Source organism: Schistocerca cancellata, chromosome 4, assembly GCF_023864275.1.
Source record: "Schistocerca cancellata isolate TAMUIC-IGC-003103 chromosome 4, iqSchCanc2.1, whole genome shotgun sequence".
Taxonomy (NCBI): domain Eukaryota; kingdom Metazoa; phylum Arthropoda; class Insecta; order Orthoptera; family Acrididae; genus Schistocerca; species Schistocerca cancellata.
This window is the reverse complement of record NC_064629.1, coordinates 217,167,982-217,191,126: the sequence shown is the minus strand read 5'-3', so window position 1 is coordinate 217,191,126 and position 23,145 is coordinate 217,167,982. Positions and strand designations below refer to the sequence as shown.

Sequence of the window (23,145 nt, the reverse complement as noted above, 5' to 3'; positions counted from 1 at the left end):
ATTTTCAGCTGAAACAAGATAGCAAGGCACCCTCTATGAATAGAAAGAAAGGCATATCAAGTCTTTCACGCAATGCCCAGTGTCGGCATAAAGTGTCTGTTCGTTTCCCCATTACAAATTAAATTATTTTTAATGCAGAATTTAACATGCCCATTTGACAGATTAATCTAGTGCAATATTTGTTTTATCAGTATGTATTAACAGTGACAGTAAAACCTGAAGAATAACCAGTTCTCCAGCAGCGACAGCATCCCCTTGGCCTGCATTGACTGCTACCATCAAGCACGCAGCAATACAGAGTCGCTACTGAATTGCTGTTTATTCTTCATGTTTTCTGTCCTGTTAATACCTATTGATAAAATGAATACTGGACTAGACTTGGGAGCACCCTATTGAATGGTCATATAAAATCTCAATCTAAAAATCATTTTGTCTGAAACAAGCCAATGCTTTGTGTTGACACTGGGTGTCCCATGGGAGATGCAATGAGCAGAAAATATTTGGGTTGACTCAAGCTACACAATGCAAAAATGAAACTGTAGATATGTACCAAAACACATGAGAAAATGCACGTGACGACTCTTAGGAGACACACTCAGTATATATAGGTTCACATATTTTTTACTAGATAGTACTGTCCTGTTATTAAATATAAGTGGTTCCAGTGTGTCAACATTATACAGATGGAAACAGATAAAGAAGTAGTAATAAGAAAACTAGTTATCATAGCATCATTTAACATCATCACATTAGGCAAGAGATTAGAGCACTACATCAAAAGTACACACAGTGTCTGTTCCAGAGGTGAGGTGTGTCAGCTTCACTGTCTTCCACTAACAACTTGTGTTAGATGTAAAATAAGAAATGTGTAGGTGAGAGTGTCATACATTGAGGTACCTAGGAATACATGATGATTAATGGTCCCTGTTTCAATTTACTGACTGATTTTAAAATCACATGAAGAAATGTGCACTAGAATCCACCATAAACAGTTTTTTGCATTTTCTACTGTGTTGTTATTGTGAGACATGAGAGTAGGTTTTGTGCAGCACTTGCAAATACTTTGAGTTCTATATATTTAAGTTCTGTGCAATATATTGGGGGACATTTTTAATTCTTCAGATACAGAGATTTATAGTGAGTAAATTCTGTATATTTTTAAAACTAGTTTGTAATGTGTGAATGATGAAGTCATACTTCACCTGTCATACACAATTTTGTACCTTGAAATGGAAAACAGTCTTCAACTAGGGGAATACATGGTGTTCGTAAATAAACTGAGTTTCTTTAAGGTCTTAATTTTTCTTGTCTTGAAAATGCACATTTTTGTTAGTTGTCACTAGCTCCTATTTAAAAATGTTTTTAAACTGTAACTGGTTTTTAGTAATACTACTTCTTAATTTTATTTCACTTACTGATTATCGGTGGGTAGTATAATAATAATGTAACACACAGGCAATTACATACAGCACTGACAAGATATTCTTGACTGCAGTACTTTTAAATTTGAATAGAATAGTTGTTCCCATGCACAGTCGAAGACAGAATTCGTGAGGCCCCTTGACCCTATTATTATGTCCAACTGCACAGCTTTATTGTCTCTTCCACAGCATAAGATGCAAGGAGATGAAGTGCTACCAACATACTGTCTGCAGGTCTGGAGTTGAAAAACTATTTGAGCCTTGTCAGACTGTTTTAGATAATTTGAGAAACTATATTGTTGTTGATTAATTTATCTCTTATGTTTTATCTGTTGTATTTAATAAACTGATGAAAAATGCCATATAGTATGCACTGTACTAATACAAATGAATTACAACTTATCATCATAATATTTTTAATAAAAACTTTTTTTTAATATAACAGAGAATCCCAAATTGTCACAAATTGGCGGGATAATATGCACTTTCGGTGTATTTAAAACAGGTCTGTGTTTGTTCAGTTCACTACTGTATTGAACTGGTGTTACAGGAACGACTACCACAGAAGTATGCAAAATGTAGCAGAAGGAGTATATACATAACGAAATTCACTTAACAATTCATTGAGTGGCACAATTAAGTCAATACAATGGACAAAAGCAAAAAAACAGGCATTAACAAGTGCAGTCATGCAAGTTTTTCATCTATACAACTCTAGAGGTACAGAATCAAGGTAGCAACAAAACTTATGGGGGAGAATTTGCCTTAAGATTTCTTTACTGATCATCAGTGTGCCTGCTAGTGGCTCTACCACAGAAGAGGTAAAAATATTTACTCCAGCAAGACCAAAGCCAAAAACAAATGCAGTCTCCCCCTCAAAGGACAAACACTTTACCACTAAGCTATTGTACAGCTGTAACGGACAAACACTTTACCACTAAGCTATTGTACAGCTGTAACAGACATCACTCCCTTGTAGTTCCAGTGATGGCTAAGATGGAGCTTTCCCAGTGTATATGGGGAAGTAAGCTGCAGTTTCTGTTGATACAACCTTCCTGAACTCAAAAACATACATTTTCTATCTCTACATCATCCCTTAAATGAGAATCATTCAGAATATTTAATCTAATGACAAGGAAAAAATTGAGTAAATTTCTCAGGAAGTAAATCAATGGCCACACAGCTGACAAATATATTCTAAAGTGTTGTCAGTTCTCCATTAGAATAGTAATAGACAGAATACATCTGTTCAGCCTGTGTGTTGCTTGAGCTAGTTAGCAGTGGGAAAGCTGACACTTCAAAGGCATGGGGGCACCTGCTGCCAACACACTGACTGGAAGCAGAACTACCAAGTATAGGCCAATGAATGTTATTCGAATTTCTATAACTATGATTTGTGTGTGAAGGGTAGTTATGAATAGTATCCAGATGCACTAACTGCAACTCAAACATTATAAATAAAGAGCAGGGAATCTTATTTGGGTAGCTCTCCTCTTCCGTAGCTGTCCTAGTTACTTTTGTTTTTTCTGCCTTAAGCAAACTGCAAACTAAGACACTCATTTGTGGGAAGTGATGTGCTACTTTAATATCACCAGATGCTATTAACATTATGAGTAAATAACATTCATTTTAATATTATCTACAAGGTGTTTATAATTACAGTTTCAGTTTCAAAATGCTGTAAAAACCAATTGCTCAGAATGATGTTGAATTTCAACATAGTATTATCGAAGAAGGAGGAGGAGGAGGAGGAGGAGGAGGAGGAGGAGATTAGTGTTTAACGTCCCGTCAACAACGAGGTCATTAGAGACGGAGCGCACGCTCGGGTGAGGGAAGGATGGGGAAGGAAATCGGCCGTGCCCTTTCAAAGGAACCATCCCGGCATTTGCCTGCAGCGGTTTAGGGAAATCACGGAAAACCTAAATCAGGATGACTGGAGACGGGATTGAACCGTCGTCCTCCCGAATGCGAGTCCAGTGTTATCGAAGAAGGAGAAAATGTTATTGGGGGGGGGGGGGGGGGGGGGGGAAGAAGTACCAAAAATATTACCACTAGCTGGCACTGTTAAGTAGCACAATATGCAAAGTAAAAGACATGGGCTCCACAGCTGTATGAGACACTCAGTCTGCCTATCTCTGTGTAGGATCATGTGCTGCTGTTAAAGCTCTTTTACAACAATGGTGACTGTGCACCAGTAACCCTACACAAGTTCTGGACCCTCAAGGGTGCGAAAAAAGGCACTGGTCTGATGTCTGCCATGGATCTAGAGAAAACTATTATGAAGTTTGAGAAGACAGTTTCTTTTGAAGGGCAATGTGGTAGAGGGACGAAAACAACTGATCTGACATCAGTAGAAGGTATGGCTACAGCATTGCAGAAGGGGTCAGGTGGTGATGTAGAAAAGTGCAGTCACTGGTAAATGCTATGAGAGTGTTCTACGCACCGATATCATTCCAACCATTCAACAGTGTGGGTGTGTGAGTAGGATCATTTTTATGCAAGAAGGCACTCCTCTGCACATTGAACAGCCAGTGAAGCTGCTACTGTAGAGGCATTCTGGAAATGCTAGAATTATCAGCTGTCAGTTCCCTTCAGTATGGCCATCCAGATCACTTGATCTTAATCCGTGTGACTTCTGGCTGTGGGTGTATCTGAAAGATGCAGTGTTCCATACTCCGATTACAAATGTAGCTGAACTGAAGGCACACATTGCACAACACATTCTGAATATGATCCCTGAGACACTCCAATCTGTTGTGAAACACACTGTTTCTCAATTTCAGTTTGTAGCAGAGAACAGTAGACAGCATAATGAACATGTCTTATGCCCATCTCAAGGCAATTAAAAACTGATTTCACTGTTGTTTTTTACGTTGTATTTGTCTTCAGGACAATTAAAAACCTATGTCATGGTACCTTTTTTTGTTGTTTTACGCCACAAGAAAATTAAAAACTTATTTTTTTTATCTGATGTGGTATGATCTTGCTGTGGTGGATGCACTTACCCGACTAACAGTTCCACAACTGTTGAATGTCAGACTTGTGCACTCATGTACATAGCATCACGGATCATTACAATATCTGTGCTTATACAGTGGTACCTCTACATTACAATGTCCTTCAGATATGCGTGCCTGTCTGAAGAACATTGTAATGTAAGGATACTTACACTCTATACGCACAGACATATTAACCCTCCATGTTGTTATGTGCATGAGGACCCCAGCAGGATGGGTATTACTGTAAGGTACAATGGTCAGCCCGATGTGAAATAAACATTGCAATTCAAGGACATCATACACTCTATGACATGCTATATGCCCCCAGAGTAGGGCACCACATACAGCAGGTGGCAGAATTCTCCACAACCCGTTATCAACGTATCTCGAATCTTTGGCACTGTGTCACATCACATGTCACAATTTTGTCAGTACTCATTATGGTGTACCATGCATTTATTTCTTTTTGGGTTTCTAAGGTCCACTAACATATGGACAATAGTGTGTAATAAACATGAAAAGGAGACTGAGGTTAAATTCCATGTAGCACAGTTCAGAAAGTCGAAAACTTTGACCTTATAGATATAAAAAATATATCTATAAAATATGTACAATATGTTTTGCTATTTGGGGAGCAAAATAACTGATGATGGTCGAAGTAGAGAGGATATAAAATGTAGACTGGCAAGGGCAAGGAAAGCGTTTCTGAAGAAGAAAAATTTGTTAACATCGAGTATAGATTTAAATGTCAGGAAGTCATTTCTAGAAGTATTTGTATGGAGTGTAGCCATGTATGGAAGTGAAATGTGGACGATAAATACTTTAGACAAGAAGAGAATAGAAGCTTTTGAAATGTGGTGCTACAGAAGAATGCTGAAGATTAGATGGGTAGATCACATAACTAATTAGGTGGTATTGAATAGAATTGGGGAGAAGAAGAGCTTGTGGCACAACTTGACTACAAGAAGGGATCGGTTGGTAGGACATGTTCTGAGACATCAAGGGATCACCAATTTAGTATTGGAGGGCAGTGTGGAGGGTAAAAATCGTAGAGGGAGACCAAGAGATGAATACACTAAGCAGGTTCAGAAGGATGTAGGCTGCAGTAGGTACTGGGAGATTAAGACGCTTGCACAGGATAGAGTAGGATGGAGAGCTGCATCAAACCAGTCTCAGGACTGAAGACAACGACAACAACAATGTACAAAAATATATGTACAAATTTTCACAATTGAACATTATATCCTCTTCCACCACCACCACCAAGCGCTGGCTGGTTGGATTGGGCATGTCTCGCACCTGGCTCTTCCACAGGGATATGATCCCTGTGGTAAGGGGCTGGGATTATGAGTAGAATGCGGATGGATTAGGATATTGTAAGGGTTGGGAGGGTGACGGAAAATACATAGGATGAGACGTTCAGCATATTGGACAAGTGAATACTTGTTACTGGAGAATGCCTTCCTCGGGTGTGTGTGTGTGTGTGTGTGTGTGTGTGTGTGTGTGTTCGTATGTGTGTTCTACTTTCTTTTCTGAAGAAGGCTTTGCCCAAAAGCTCAGTGTCCAACAGACTTTTCATTGTGCCTGTCTGCATCTCAAAGTGTCACCTTTACGGTGAATAGCAATCTATCCTTTTCACGTATACATACAGATAAATTTTAATACACTAGGTTAGTGAATTTCTCTCAATTTTTGAAGACAAACGCCAGATTTCAAAACTCTTCCAAACACATTCACTCTTCAAATTCTTATGCAATGTAACAGAAAGGAATTACTTAATTTGCCCAGTTGGAAAAAAAAAACCCTTCGTATGTGGGGGGGGGGGGGGGGGGGGGGGAGTACTTGGTGATTGGGAAGGCTTGGGTATTGGGGAGGAGCTAATCAACTGAAGCATTAAACAAACCTAGTTTAATCAACAGGAATGACATAATCTGTTCCATAGGTTAAGTCTATCAGATATCCTGTATTCGGGAGACAGAAGAGTGTGGCACATAACATTTACACTTTGCATTGAACTTTTCAAGGAAATGAGCCTGTGCACACTACAGTATAACTGAACAAGTCATTCACTTCTCTCTCTCTCTCTCTCTCTCTCTCTCTCTCTCTCTCACACACACTCACACACACACACACACACACACACACACACACACACACACACACACACAAACGAAATTTTTGACTAGGATGGAACTGTTCCAATAATAAGTTGTGGAAGCTCCAGATTCTAAGATCCAAGTGCCAACGATGAAAATCCAAGAGGACTCAAATGGTAAACTCTGCTCACTTGCGAAAAGGGTAGGTAATATGAGGCACACTGGAACTGTTATAGACTGGCATGATAGGATGGTAAACAATTAAATGAGTACAAGCTATGCAATGAAGCATAATTTGAAAGTATGATAAACATCCCAAAAAATTATACGTATACGAGACACTAGCTCACACAGGACAAAAATGACGAAGGGGCAAAATGAAGCATGTAAACCAGAATGCTGAAAGACCAGTGCAGGGGCAATATATAAAAACACATTAAGAAATTAAAATGGTAAGATACGTAGCCAAGACAAGTGTTAGAAATATGAATAAAATGTTTCAGATGGAAGTTAGAGGTAATGGAATGAGAATAATCAATTAGAAATAGGTTGGAAGGTGAAGACAATGTAGAGGTGGTTGCTTAAAAGGGAATTGTTGAAACTGATAAGTATCCATATACACATATTAAAAACTGTAAAAGATCTCTTTAAACTTCATGTCATCCTGCCAATGTTTCATGGCTGTATCATTGCAACAGTATCCACACTGTCTAAGAAGCGACAGTTAGAGTAAATTTCAAACACTATTTTTTGTTTACTTAGTGAAAATCTTCATTTATCTGAACCTGTCTCCCTCATTTCTTAATGAATGAGTATAGAGAAGAGACACATTTCATTTTGCATGAGATTAATAAACCTGTTGTAGCAACCACAATGTCTTAGAGGCAGTAGACTCTTGACATCATCAACACTTCAATTAAAATTAATCAGTTGGCTTTATTACCAGGACATTTAGCTGAAAGTGAAGTAACAACCAAAATATCATGGTGTTTCTGAGTAACATCTCTAAATGGACCTCACATTTTACAGTGGCCTGGGATTACATACAAGGGATGATTTGACAGTGAAAATAAGCATTAGATCTTATGACATACCTCAGCAGTGGTAGCAATTTTATCATTGGCTATCAAAACCAAAAACATAATATGTTAAAGTTACTCTAATAGATAGTTTTACTCCTCACTAACTCTTTACCACCCACACACAACATAAACTCTGAAAGATTATTATTCAGCCACCATTTTATCAAAAATGTACGTGGATTAAATGCAATATGGGAAAGATTAGAAAGCTAATGACAGACAATGGAAGACCAAATCGAAAACGAAAGGCAATGAACCAATCTTTGATAAAGTTAGCGTATTTTCAACAACTTATAAAGAAGAAAAGAACCATAAAGAATTTTAATATTTTCTCAATGATTACTCACTCTGGACCGTCAAGTCCATCTCACGCATTTCAGTGAAACGATCCCTCAGTTCTTGGGGAAGATGTTCTATCACTGTGAACAAATTATCACAAAATCAGTGCCAATACTTGTTTCATATATATCAAGCACAATACTCAGTAAGAGGTATTACTGTTCTGTTTCACATGATCAATAGAAAACTGCTAAGTCACAGTTACATTTACATTAAATTATTCAGAAGCTAAAAATTTGAAACGTGATGGGAAAAAAGCCATCATTCGGTAAATGTGAAATTTTTACAGGACACTGTAAATCATTAAAACAGAAAACATTAATTTTAAAAGTTAAATTTTTTGTAACAGCTACGATAAACATTCATACAATGAAAAACATGTTTCTAGCACCATTACTAACAATTTTGTGACATTACACATGTTTAAGAAAACCTTCAAAATAGTAGTTAGTTTGTTTTATGAAAACACAAATCAGAACCAATGTTCTTCCAACATGGCAGTAACAAAAAATTACAAAACCAGCAATAATAAAAAAAAAAAAATTGGTAGCAAAACTGTATTAACACAAAATATATCAATGTTATAATTATTCAGAAATTTTTATCAACACAATAGAATCTAAACTGCCTAATTCTTGTCACATTCTTGTTTTGAATGCTGTTAGGTGCAACTTCTGTTTGGTGTTTGTTTATGAGGGCATGCTGAAAAGTAATTGCTCTGAAGTTTTTATTCTGTTTTCAATATCAGTTGAGGTATTATATGGCGTGCATATTACTTGATTGACTTTCCTGCTCTGCTGACTCAAGCTGCACCAAATTGTAGGGTGTACCATTGTGGTGTGTAACATAAGCATGTTGGTACATGAGAAACAGCATACTGTAATCATGTTTCTAATCTCAGAAATGGTGCCTCCAACTGCAATCGTGTTGATGATTGTATGGACAGAATTAATGTGCAATATTGGGTTGTTTGTGCTCATGACAAAGGATACGGTGATGCTAACCTCAACATGTGTGACAGAGTGGATGCCCAAGTACAGCAAGCAACGAGACTCATCAGAACCGGGTTGAAGTCATCAGAGAAGATCATTGGACAGCACAGACACAACTCTCAGATAAGTGTGGCATATCATCTCCTGATACGAAACAGAGGAGACTGGTCATCTGCCAACAATTTCTTTTGTGCTTTCAATGTAAGGATTATGGGTTCCTTAACAACACTGTGACAGCTGATGAAAGTGGAGTTCACCATTTTTACCCCAAAAACATAACAGCATCATTGGAGTTCCACCACAAAGGATAACCAATGCCAAATAAGTTGAAGATCACGCCATCAGCAGTCATTCAAGCTCAGTGTGTTCTGGGACATTCAACGTGTGGAGCATTTGGAATTCATGCATGAAGGCACCACCATAAACTCTGCATGGTACTGAGTGATCCTTACAAAACAGAAAGCGTGAATTCAAAAGACTTCATTCACACATGGAGCAATCTCTTCTTCAGCATAACAATGAAAGACCAGACACGAGTGCTGCAACATCTGCAACATTCAGATGCCTTGGGTTCACTGTCATCGATCATCCTCTATAAAGTCCCGACTTAGCCTCGTGCAATTTTTATCTGTTTCCAAAACTTAAACAACACCTTCGAGGATTTCACTTTGATAGCAATGAAGCAGTGCAAGCAGAGGTGAGGCTGTGGCTCCATCAACAAAGTAAACATTCTACAGTGATGATAACAATAAATTGGCCTCTCATTGGGCGAAATGTGTTCATTACTAAGGTGATTATGTTAAGAAATAAATATGTTTACATGAAGAATAAAAATGTAGAATGTTAATAAAGTTTGTTTTAATTAAAAAGCTTTAAGAGGTTTCGCGTAAATTCTGAGGTGTTACTTGTCAGCATGCCCTTGTAAATACACTAGTAATGAACTTACCATATTATTGGAAGTTACATTCTTTTTTTATAGTGAAACACACATAATATACCTCATAATGTTCCATTAGTTCTACATATTTAAGTTTTTCCATTTGCTGTAGAAAGACTTTTTATTTGACCATAAGTGGAAACTGTGGGAGTTCCCTGAATAAAATAGTGGGATGTATTGTGGGTGCTGTAGTAAATGGTTTCGCTAGGGGGAATGTCATTGGGAGGAGTCTGTGCAGATCACTGAGGCGACTCTCATAGAATTTCAAAATATGCAACAGAAATAGGTTAACAGAGGTGCAAGAAAGTATGATCTGTGCCATTTAGGCACAGATGGATAAAGTTAGGAGAGAGCTTGTGAGCATGAGGGAAGGCAGTGGTGAGGGGGTGGTTGGGAACTGGCAGCTGGTAGGAGGGCTAGCAGGAGGAGAATGTGATGTCATAGTTTTGTTGTGTCTGCCAGCAACAGGTTCCAGATGCCAGAGTTGAGGGGACAGTAGCCTCAGGATGGTGTAGGAAAAGGTAATGTGCAGTAGTCTCTGCCTGCAGGTAGGAAGGATAGGAAAACCACCAATGTTGGGAAGAAGTAAGTACTGCTGCAAGGCAGCAGTCATAGCAGAGGTGCAGGCCATTGATTACAAGAGAAATTATGGGAGGAGTATCAGGTCACCAGCTTTTTTAAGCCAAGTGCTGAGCTAAATCAGGTGACTGAGGGTTTAATGCTTTTGTGTAAGGATTTCACAAACGATGATCAGGTGGTGATAATGGGTGGGGCAGAGAAAGCTTGTACAGGGACAGGGCATACAACATAGGTGGTGCCCCGAATAAGATAGCTTCTCTATCTGGTAGTACCAATGTCAACATGGTAAAGCTTTTCTGGTACAAGATCGGCCTGTCTTGGTAGTGCTGTATGGTGAGTCAATGCGGAGATGGCACTGATGACTCCTAATTGGATGCACATCGCACTGGAGTCAGCAGTGACTATGAGGACATTAGGCTACCATAGGCACAGGTCAGTTGGTGGAGTTGATTAGTGAGAGTAAAGCAGGTGTATGTGGGGTCACTCATAGTCAAATAACTTGTCATGAGTATGATAACTAGGCATTTTTTTAGAATAAACCATGACAACAGGTTCCTCTCTTAAAAGTATCTCAACCTGCTTAGAGATTTCTTCAACTCGTAGGCAAAAATTAGAAAGTACCGTATTGGAGTGCACAAACACCAAGCAAATTTGCGTAGAATGTTCTATTTTTCATCAAAATGTGCAGTCCATTAAAAATAAAGTAGCTTTGTAGTACGTATTACAGAGCACTGGTGTAGAGATGATGAATTATAACATGTAGTGCTATTGTCATATCAATGTGCAAGGCCATGTAAAACACAGCCAAGTTCTCTATACAGATGACAGCAACACCATAGTCACAGATAAAACATCAGAATTCCTACTACAGAAAGCAAATAAAACCCTCAAGGATGTTTACAATTGGACAGTACGTAATAAATTAATTTTAAGCATAGGAAAAACATACAGGGTGCACTTCAGCAGGAGACAACACTGTCACATAAGGCATAGATGATAACCCTATAGATTGTGTAGCAAGCACAAAGTTTTTATGGATGAACAGTAGCAGCCAACAAGGAATGAGCACACAAAGATACTGGCAAGAAGAATGTCATCAGCATGTTATGCTCTTATGATTTTAACATCAGTTTGTAACAGCTGATGTCTTGTGGTGACTGCATGCAAGATCTGCATGCACTCAGTTCTGAGCTATAAAATTCTTTTCTATAGATCAAAGACACACAATATAGACAATTTTTAAACTGCAGAAAAGGGCCATAAGAATAACAGCTAGATGTAGTAATCAGGCTGATTGTAAAGAGCTACTTGAAAATCTGGGCATCTTTCCTCCACAAAGTGAAGACATCCCCCAATCTGTGGTGCATATCAAGGAAAACATTGCCCTAGTTATCAACATGAAAAACTGTTAACTCAATAATCAAGAATACTTCATGGCAGAGTTTCTTCATTTACCTTAATAATGGACACAAATTACATTTCACAGAAGTTTCAAATTAAGTTCAATTTGTGAACTACATCTCCATCTATTTATTTCACACTTTTATTCCATCTGAGACTACTCCAAAATTTCTTGCCCATATATTTGAAGTTATGCATTGACTCTACAGTTACCTGGTGATTTTGTAATCAAACAAAATTGAGGAATTTCAATTACCTGTCTGAAGTGAATTACCTTTACATAATTTCTAAATGAGTTTTAAGTTACTGCAGAGCCTTTCAGATTATGCAGGGCTTATTGAGCTGGCACTACAACAAACATGTCAGTGTTTTCTGCACAAAGAATACTACTGTCTTGTCACAAGTCCCTCATGAACACGCAATGTTAAGGTACTTTTGATGACCATTTACACTGATGTACTAGATGCATCAGCAACAAGATTCTTATCCTGCTCTTGCACAGAGATGATAATTTTGTGAGAACATAATTCATCTGTTAGTGGTATTCTATCAAAGCCTTTCCAAAAAGCAATAACTGTGCAACACAAAAATCTGTTTCCAAGTCCTGCAAGAGACAAAGTATCAATATAAACTCTTGAGCATTTGAATTAAAGACACTCAACAGTTGAGAGTATAAGTACATTTGTGGGGGAGTAGTAGTAGTAGTAGTAGTAGTAGTAGTAGTAGTAGTAGTAGCAGCAGATGTTGTTGTCCAACATTAGTCTGGTGAGCACAGTGTAGCACATTTATTTGCTACTACAATAAGTGATAGTGGCAGCCCTTGTTATCAGCACACTGGTCCTGCAGCATCAAAGTCTTGATATGACAGTTTCCTACAGGATCAAGGTACTCACAGTACACCCTTGGCACAGTGAAATGTTAGAAGCCCAATGCCTGAGTGTTCTCCAAGACTGAAAGCCTATGCTGTGGGAAACCATGACCTGGTCGTAATCAAATGTGATGATACTGTCCCTCTGCCTCACCCAGCACCAAGTGTCATATTGATGGCGAGTACCATACAACATGGCAACAGAAATGCTCTCGCTCCTACTCAACAGCTATCTCCATTTCAATTTCCCATGAGCACAGGTAAGCATGTTTGCAATGGATTGCAATATTTACCATAATGGGTGAAGTGAGCCTTCTACCAATAGTCTGAGATTGCACTACAGGAAAAAGTTTTCATTTTATACTATCTAGAACAGAGCATGAAAACTGTGGAATATTGAGAGTCTTTAAATACTGGGGAGACAATTATCACTGTGAGTTTCGTAAAATAAACAGCTGCATTAATGCAGTTTTAACAATTTATAGAAAAAGAAACCATGCTCCTTGTTTTATACACTGAACTTATAAAACTCAAACAATGGAATATCCACAATGGAATAACAAAATTAATTGGACAGATTGCTACTCATCACACATGGTACGCATTGAGAGGCAGACTGACACATTTACAGCTAAAGTTGGAAAAATCTCAGCTTTTGGACGAAGTCCTTCATCAGATGAAAGACAAACACAAGCACAACTTACACACACGTGGCCACTGTTTCTCCAGGTGCTGTGGTGCCACTTCAGCGAGCAGCGATCATGGGTAGTGGGGGTACAGAAGTAGTGTGAGGTGGGGATGGGAAGGATAGCAGGGTAGAGGTGGGTGAAGATGTTGTAATGCTGCTTGTATGTGTGTGAGCACAGATGTAGCAGTGACAGGGTACCAGGCTGCTAGGTGAAGCAACACGAGCTGTACTTGGGCACAAAGAGAAGCAGAGAGAGGGAAAGGACTATGCATGTGAGCTGGGGGACAAAAGGCATGTGTCAGGCTGAAGTGGAAGCAGGGAAGGGGACAGAGGCAGATGGGGGACAGGGACTAGCAATGGTTGAGGCCAGGAGGTTTATGGGGATGAAGGATATGTTACACCAAGAATTCCCACCTGCACAATTCAGAAAAGGTGGGAAGAATCCAGATAGAATGGGCTGCAAAGCAGTCATTGAAGTCAAGTTCTCTGTGCTGTACAGCGCGTTTAGCAACAGGCTGATCCAGTTGTCTCTCGGCCACAATTTGGCAGTGGCTATTCATGCGGACAGACAGCTTGTTAGTGGTAATGTCCACATAGAATGCTGTACAGTGCCTGTAGTTAACTTGCTAGATTACACAGCTGCCTTTACATGTGGTCCTGTCTTTGATGGGGTAGGAAATACCTGTGACAGGATTGGAGCAGATGGCAGTGGGAGGATGTATGGGACAGGTTTTACATCTGGGTCTTTTACAAGGATTGGTATAAGGGCTAAGGGGTTGGGAGCAGGATAGGAATATGCACAGACAAGGTTACTGCATAAGTTGATTGTGTGCTGGAACACTACTGTGGGAGGGATGAGGAGGATATTTCTAATTTCAGGGCATAGCGAGAGGGAGTTGAAACCCTGATGGAGAACATAATTCAATTGCTCTAGTTCCGCATGGTACTGGGTCACAAGGAGGATGCTCCTCTGTGATCAGCCAGTGGGTGTGGCAGGTGATTGGATAGACAGACACAGAAAATCAATTTCTGGATAAGGATGATAGAGTAGTATCAGTCTGTGAAGGCCTCAGGAGACTCTCAGCATATTTGGAGAAAGCTGCTTGTCATTGCAGAGTCAATGACCAGAAGTGGCTAGGCTGCATGTAAGTGACTTCTTGGTGTGGAATGAGTCGCAGCTGTCACGATGGAGGTGTTGTGAGTTGGTAGGTCCAGATCACCGAAGATGTTATCGATAAGGGTGAACCAGGTAAGGGGTTTGGGGTTCTGGATGGCTAGGAAGTATTTCTCTACATGGCCCGTGAACAGGTTGGCATAGGATGGTGGGGTAACGAGTCAAAACATGTGGCATCCAGTGGCATGCAAACCAACGAGGACTCCATCTTGGAGGTCTTTTTGTCCCTGTTCTCCTTGGATGATTTCGATGTTTGTGAGGGCTTGTTTGCCCTAGTTTCTGGGACACAGGAGATACACAGAGCCCTACAACCAGCAACCTATCACTCCTCCAATGGCTGGTATCTTGTTGTAGGTCAGCAGAATCCTAGGAGAGGCGTGTTCTGATGGAGCCATTCCTGGTGAGAGACACCAGAGGAGCGTGTTGCTTCTCTGGCTGGGGATGGGTGTGGGGGGTCAATATCCCCAGTAGTTAGGGAGTCAATGCTTCCAAAGTGGGTGTCGGGGCAAACAGTCGGAGGGGAGCCCCCAAGCAGCAGGGAAGGGGATGTAGTCAAGCAGCCCAGCGGGCCCGATGTAAAAGGGGTAGAGATAATAATGTTGTTGTAGATGTAGCAAGCATCAAAGTCATATGTGCAGGATGCATTCGGTCATGTTCCTTCTCGTCCTCTTGATACATCAGTTGGTCAGTAGTCATGTATTCTTGGATTTTCTTTTTTCTTTGGAAGACAGAGCAGTCCAATGAACAGGGGTAAAGGTGCTTCCTGCAACTGACACAAACGGAGGGAGGTGCACAAAAAGTGTTCATGTGCAACTGATGTCCACAAAGTCTGAGTGCTTCATTTGTGAGTCATCCACCTTGGCGCCACCTGTCACCCACTCTGAACAGGGACTCTTGCTCCTGGCACCACCCAACCACAGCAACAGTTAGCAGCTTGGTAACTGTTGCCTGGAATCCCCATACCCTAGCCACAACAGGCACACACTCCTCAAATACGTGGCGAGTTTCCAGCACAGGCAACAATAGTGTGATCACTGCATGGTTAGGGGCTACGACAATTCAGGTACTCAAAGAGCCCCCCCTTGGCAGGATGGCTACGGTGTTGGGTTTTGGGCTATTGCATCTGTCAGAAAGGAGTGGTGCAAAGATATAAAGGTACAAAATGTCAAACATATGCCATGTTGGGCAATCTTCTTGCATGATCCATACTTCTGTAAAATTTGTAGGAGGAATGGTAGGTCAAACCCAACAATGTGGACCATGTAGGGAAGGATGAAAAGTATAAAGTGCCGAAAGAAAAAATGAGTGTCAAAAATCATAAACCAATTCCAAACATGATTGGCACCAAAACAATCCAATGTAAAGGCAGAGGGGGAAAAAAAACAGTACAAGGACTGACTAACAAAACAGAAAGGGAAGTAGCACTGCAATGGCCAGGACCCCATGTTCACCAAGCATGTACTCACAAAAGAGATGTGAGCCCCCTGGAGGCAAAGGCTGAAGGCAGATCTGTTATGGCGTCAGATACCATGAAAAACAAGGAATAGATGGATGGGAGGAGGAAGAAGGAGAAGAAAGCAGCCCGCGGGAAAACATATACGAGGGATGGTGGCCGAGAAAAGGTACAGAAGCAGTTGCCAATGAGAGTGCAGGAAACGAACACTAGTTTCAGGAATGGCTTGCCCTGAAATGAATGCTGGATCAACAGAGGTAACAGATGGCACAAGTTATATACATATGTTTTAAAGATAGAGAAATTAAGTAATGAGTTATAAGAACTGATAACGGAAAATGTTATACTGACTGATAGAGTGGTAATACTACCAATTATGGAGGTAAAAATATGTGGGCAAAAACAAGGTCATTAATTGGGAAGTTGAGAAGTCATTTGTGTGTGGTTGTGAGTAATGTGTACTACAAGCTACTGAAATCATGAGTTGAAATACTGAGTCTCCTAGTTAACGCATTCGAGACAAAAGGTACTGTGCGTGAATATGGAAAAACAATTAACTGTCAAGTACTGTTGGATGTCAAAATAGGAAAGGAAGCGTATCACATGGACACTGTAGTCATGTTTAATTTACAAGGGAAATTAATAGCAGGATCTGATTGGTTGACAGAGCATCATGCTAAAGCAAGCTATGGAAGAAACTAAATAAGGATCTATGAAGAAGAGGCCGAGAAAATGATAAATTTTTTTGAGGAAATGACAGCAACAGGATACCAGGTTTTTCACGAATATATGAAGATGAAGCAGAAGAAGAAGAAGAAGAAACTTTGGTTGATGTTAACGGATGAACGGTAAACGTGACCAGTGAGTAAGAGGAAGCTGAACTATCCTGGGAAGAAATTAACAGAAAAATTTATGGGACTGCTACTTTAGGGAGTGAAGAAGCTGAACAGCTGACCAAATTAGAAGAAAAACACAGAGAAATTGTTTTCAAAGAAACCAATAGTTATTACAGACCCACCTGTCAGGATATTTTAGGCCACCTTATCAAATACCTCAGGCGAGAAAAGAAGCCACACAGAAAGAATTACAGAATGACCTTCTTGTAGTCAACATAACAGCCACTTGGTCATTATGGCAAAGAAGAACGGTGATGGGAGGCTTGTTTTGCACACTCAAAAAGCTAACAAACTATTCAAACTGGAAAGAGATCACCCAGCAAATATGGGCAAAACCATACAAAAGTTTAGATGAGAAAAAAATCTTTACAAGTCTCATTTAACATCAGGATATCATAAAATCTTGCTATATCCAGAATCAAGACCACACATCACCTTTTTATATGATAGATGATGGTATTAGTACAAAATGTTGCCTTTTGGCTTAAAAATGTCTGTGTCAGCATTCATTAGGGCACTGAACTGAGTGTTAGGGAAAGAATTACTAACGGTTATGGGATATGTGGACGATATTTTGGTAGCTAGTGAGACATAGGGGGAGTACTTGAGAACATTGTAAAAGATATTTGAAAGGCGTGCAGTTGTTAGACCTTACTTTACAATATATAAGTTTGGGAGGAGAGAGAGATACTGTTTTTAGGACACCTGACATGGAAAATGGGCGAACAAAGAGGTAAAAGGAATGTTAGGGCAGCAGGAAGAGGAAAGAATAGGAAGGGGGGGGGGGGGGGCAGAGAGCAGGGTTGCCCCAGAAACGCTACATGTGTTGGGGCACCAGCACCACCAGTGACCCTTCCCGATCATCCCCATACCATACCATAAACACAACACAACAGGGAAAATTCCAGGAGAGAAAGACACAAGAAATTGGGAAACAAAATGTCAAAAAAGACCAGACACAACATAGGGAAAAATGGAGGAGGGAGGGGGGGGGGAGGGAGGGGAGAACTTGGCCAGTGTGGAAGCAACACCAAGGCCCACATAACTAACACCATTGTTAACCGAGGGACTCCAATTCAACAGGGAAATTCAACGACTTAAACCTGAGAGGACAAATCACTTTTGCGAAGAAAACCAAGGATGGGGGTTGGGGATGCCTCATTGTGCAGTAAAAAACCTTGGGTCAACCTAGTATGGCCAATACAAATATGGCAGAGGATGGTAGACTCCAGCCAGGAGAGATGGAGAGAAGAACACTGTGAGGTGTGAGTCTCCTTGATTGCACGAAGTTTATTAAACAGGGAGGTATCCTCCCACAAGAGCCAGGCCATGATCGAACAAAAAGGGATATGACACAAAGCCATAAATCTGGCCCCTGAGGGTCACGGAAGATGGGGGGCAGGTGGCAGCCCCCCGACCTGACAAACAGCAAGTTCATTACTCAGGATACCCACGTGGTTGAGAATGAAATCAATCAGACAAGCAGAATCGCCAAGATTGGTGAGAAGGCAGAGATCAATGGGTGGCAGGAGAAACATTGGGTGATAGCCTGCAGGCTACTTATCAAGTTCGTACATAACAAAACTTGGACGAGGGAGGACCAAGCAGAGGGCCCAATAGGTGGTCACCAATTCCGCAGTAGACGCCCCACACATGGCAGGCAAGTGATGGTGTTCCACACCAACAGAAGACATGAAGGTATATCCCACGTGATCGGTGGATTTAGAGACATCAGTGGGAAAAACAATAGCATCCTGAAACTCCTGTAAGTGCAGGTGGAACAAACAATGGAATACCAGGGGAGCGAGGGAGGCTTTCGGATCCCAGAAGACATCCACCTGAATCTGGGTCCAAGGAACTAACCAAGGGGAGGATGGTCAGAAGAGAATGTGGGGGAGAGGACAAGGAGGGGAGATGGAAATCGTGGCAGACAGAAGAGAGAGAGAGCCCAATTGGTACACACACCTGAGGGCAGGCAGTGGGAGGGCAGCATCTTGAAACCAAATAAAGAATAGAATAGGAGGGGTGAGCAGGTGAAGAGTGGGTAGTACTGGCATAAGAAACCAGGAGCTGGGACCGCCGAACCAAAATGAGAGGGATCCCAGCGTCAACCACAAGACTATCGACAAGGCTAGTGCAAAAGGCACTGGTGGTTAAACGGATACCACAATAGTGAACTGGGTCAAAGAGGAGCAGTGAGGAAGAGGCAGCTAATCCATAAACTTGATAACCACAGTCCAGATGAGACAGAACTAATGTCTGATAAAGGCAGAGGAGGGTTGAATGATCTGCACCCCAAGAGGTGTGAGCAAGGAAATGAAGGACATTGAGTTTACAAAAAAAGTAAAAAAAGTCAACCTTCCAAATGTGGATACGGAACAATAAAAAAAGCTTGTCAAAAAGAAGACCCATGAAAAGTAACTGGGGGACCACAGTTAGATGTCCTTGAATCCTGGGATCTTTTATCTCCTTACTAATTGATCATCTGCTTTGATTGGAAACTGCAGTTCAATAGGACTTTCCTCGGCACCGCCATCACAGAGCCCGACTATATGGACCATAGTCTGGTCACAGAAATGCACCACCCTCGACTTAAGGGGAGAGAATTGAAAATCGTGTGAGTGTGTCCATGTGGAAGCGTGCCTTATGGCACCCTGGAACTGTCATTCCGTAGAGGCCACCAAGTGGGAGCTAGTTTACATACAGAAATCTTCCACATACAGAGCAGGGGTGACCAATGGTCGAGTGTAGGTCACAAGTCCATTAGTAATGCTGAGAAAAAGGAGGACACTTAATATGGAGCCCTGTGGTATGGTATTCTCCTGGGTGTACAGAGAGCTGAGAACAGTGTCAACCTGAACTTTGAATGACTGGTGGGATAGGAACTGACAAACAAAACTCAGGAGGGGCCCCGAAGATCCCCTCACTGAGGGCAAGTAGGATGTAATGGCACCAAGCTGTGTCACAGGCCTTATGAAGATCGAAGAAAACTGCGACAAGATGGCAGTGCAGAGGAAAGGCCTACTGAACTGTGGTTTCCAATCAAAGCGGATGATTGCTTGGAGACCATCCCTCCTAAAATCTGCATTGGTAAGGAGATAAAAGGTCCCAAGATTCAAGGACCCAACTGAGTCAACAAACCCTCATCTGTTCAGGTAAATTTCAGGTGACATTGGTCAGACTGATGGGCTGGCAACCACTGAGGGATAATGGATCCTTGCTGGGCTTAAGGACAGGAACCGAAACACTGTCCCTACATTTAGAGGGGAAAATACCTTGGAGCTAAATAGAGTTAAACACCATGAGGAGATATCATCGCCGTGGAGGATTGAGGTGTTGAAGAAACTGGCCATGGACGGAATCAGAGCCAGGGGCTAAATTGTGGGGAAAAGAGAGGGCCAGTGGAAGTTCCCATTCAGTAAAAGGTTCATTTTAGGATTCCACCTGACAAAGAGTTATAGATAAGTGGGAAGCTTCAGACCTCTGTTTCCGGATAAGGTGGCTGGAAAGGAGGCTGACACCAATGTTGTAGCAAAATGGGTTACGAGGTGTTCCCCAATAACTGATGGATCTGTACGAAGGCCACCTGGATGGGCAAGGCCTGGAATATAAGAGTGTCGATGATGACCTTGAAGGGTGAGGAGTGTAGCCCACACCCATGATGAAAGGACATAAGAACCTGGAGGAGATAAAGCATTCCCAATACACCCGCTTGCTCTGTTTTATTAAGTATTTATGTTTCTTCTCTCTCATAGGTCAAGGAGAGCAGGACAGAAAGGGAGAGCAGGTTTCTGCAAGATCTGGAACTGAAACACAGCGGGCAACTTTGGGGTGCACTGACTGGCTCCCGAAGCCAAGTTGTGACAGTAGGTGTCCAGTCTAGGAGAAGCAGGAGGGGGAGGGTTTACGGGAGGGAGCCCCATCACCAGTGGGCACTGAAGAAGGGGGACGCTTCACCAGCTGGGGAGCAGGAGCAGCACACAGAGGAGAGTGCGTGGGAACTGCAGGGGAGGGGGACAGGAGAGGGAGGCGGCACTGGGGTAAAGAGGAGGGAGGACGGAGTTGTGGCCCCACCCATATAAGGTAGAGAGAATGTGGTGTCATCGTGTGATGTCACAAGCCTTTTGTAGGTCGAAGAAAACAGCAATAAGGTGTTGACGTTGGTCAAAAGATGTCTGAATGGCAGTAGCATCCCAGTAGGCATTGTGGAGGGAGAGATTGGGGGCCCTAGGTAGTGACACTGAGGGAGGGACAGAAAGATTGGGAAATGGTCGCTACCACACAGGTCATCGTGTACCATCCAGTAGGTGGCTGGGAGAAGACCAGAGATCCAAATAGAAAGATCAATGGCTGAGTGAGTTGCCGCACTGAAGTGTGTGGAGGCACCAATATTCACGGGACAGAGGTTGAGATCTGCCATTAAGTTTTCGATGTCTTTACCACGGCCAGTGATCGGCGCTCCACCCCACAAAGGATTATGTGTACTGAAGTTATCGAAGATCAGTAAATATGGGGAACCAATGCAAACAATATCTTCTAAGGCACTCCACCAATGGGAAGCACATAAACATTACAGATGGTAAAGTTCTGAATTGTTCTTACTTGAATAGCCACAGCCTCCAAAGTTGTATCATGAGGCACAAGTTCACTGTATACACAATGGGGACCAAGTACTTATTAATGAAAAGGTGTAGAGTGTGCTGGAAGTTAAATTGAAAAACAGGATCCTAAATCATGTGCCATGCCCAAACGGGATCTGCACTAGAGAGACCATCCAATGGAAGGGCAGAAGAGGAAGCATAGGCTTGCAGCACAGAAAGGGAAGTAGTGCTGGAGCCCCATGGTAGCCAAGCATGTACTCATAAAAGAGTTGAGAGCCCACTGGTGGGATGCTCATTCTTCCCATGCTCCAAATGCAAATGGAACGGGACGAAACCCTAATACGTGACGCAATGGGAAGTACCCTCTATCAAGCAGCCTCAATGGTTTGCAGAGTGCACATGTAAAAGATGACTACTAATGTGACTGCTAATGTGCAGCATGGAGTGGTGAATAAAAGGGAATCCATGCCCATTAGAAGTGAAAATTTGTTTGTTAGTTGCCAAAGTCTTGAAACAGTTTTAACAGACAACTGATTAGTTGTCTTTCTTGTAGAGTTTCTTAAAGGCCAGAGAAAGAGTTAATGGCAGGAATTAATTTACACATAAAAGGAGAACAAATACACCAAAGTTCATGATGCTGTTACAGAACAAGAACTGCTTCACATAACATTGATGCTTGATAAGCAACAACACCACCAGATAGAATCATTTTCAAATTAGTTTAGCTGTTGACATGGATTATTGTGGACTCTCAAAGTTTGGGCAACATAACATTCTGATTGAAACAAACAAGTTCCAGATAATTCAGTGTGTGATTTCCAGATGTTCATGTTATTTAAGAAGTGCTGGAAGGACAGCAATTTGAAGACAATCAGCAAGAGCAGAAGTTTGTCCAGAACTGTTCATAAACTTATGAAAGTGATTTTTTGTAGTACAGGGCCAAGAAATTTCAAATGCTTTGCACTAAATTGAACATAAGATTTTTCATTTTGTAATACTTAGTTCAAATAAAGAAAAATAAGTCAACAACAAAATTATTTTTCTTTCTTAACTAATCCTCATAGATTTCTTTTACATGTGTTATGTCACAAACAGATTTTTTACCATAGACATGTGTACACTATTGGTTCACTGATATTAAAAATGTGGAAATTTCAAGTGTTTTGTGTAACATTCAAAATCTGTGAAACAAAAGTATCTAAGGCATGATGTATTCTCAATTCACCATGCATTGGCAAGCTGTGTATTTTGACAAATAATGTCATCAACTATCGCTGAGACACAGAAAGTTTCACATCATAAATGCAGAAAAAACAAGAAAGATATTAAGAGTTTTAAATGTTACGACAGTCTTGGCACGAACATAACAACTTGTACAAACAATGTTTTTTTTTAGACAAAAGAAGACACAGAAAGTTACACAAAACACTGAGTATGTTATGAATTATTAAATATTGTTGTGTTTGTAAAATTGCAAAATCTTTTTGGATAATGCGGTATGGAACTGGTGTAAAAAAAGCTGAAACATACACCCAACTGGCATCATAAATTGAAAATACAGTTGCAAGGAAGCCTCAAATTCCCCAAAAATAGCAGCAAAATATTTTAGAAATATTTGA

General features: G+C 41.0%; 1 protein-coding gene across 2 annotated transcripts in view; it reads right to left on the bottom strand.

Moving 5' to 3' along the window:
* The window catches only part of LOC126184632 (inhibitor of growth protein 3), a 172,336-nt gene that overhangs the window by 128,659 nt on the left and 20,532 nt on the right, over nucleotides 1-23,145 (bottom strand). For both annotated transcript variants that reach the window (XM_049927103.1, XM_049927104.1), the window contains one exon: nucleotides 7,946-8,017. In XM_049927103.1, the coding sequence (XP_049783060.1) occupies nucleotides 7,946-8,017 (72 nt within the window). The remainder of the gene's footprint in view (nucleotides 1-7,945; nucleotides 8,018-23,145) is intronic.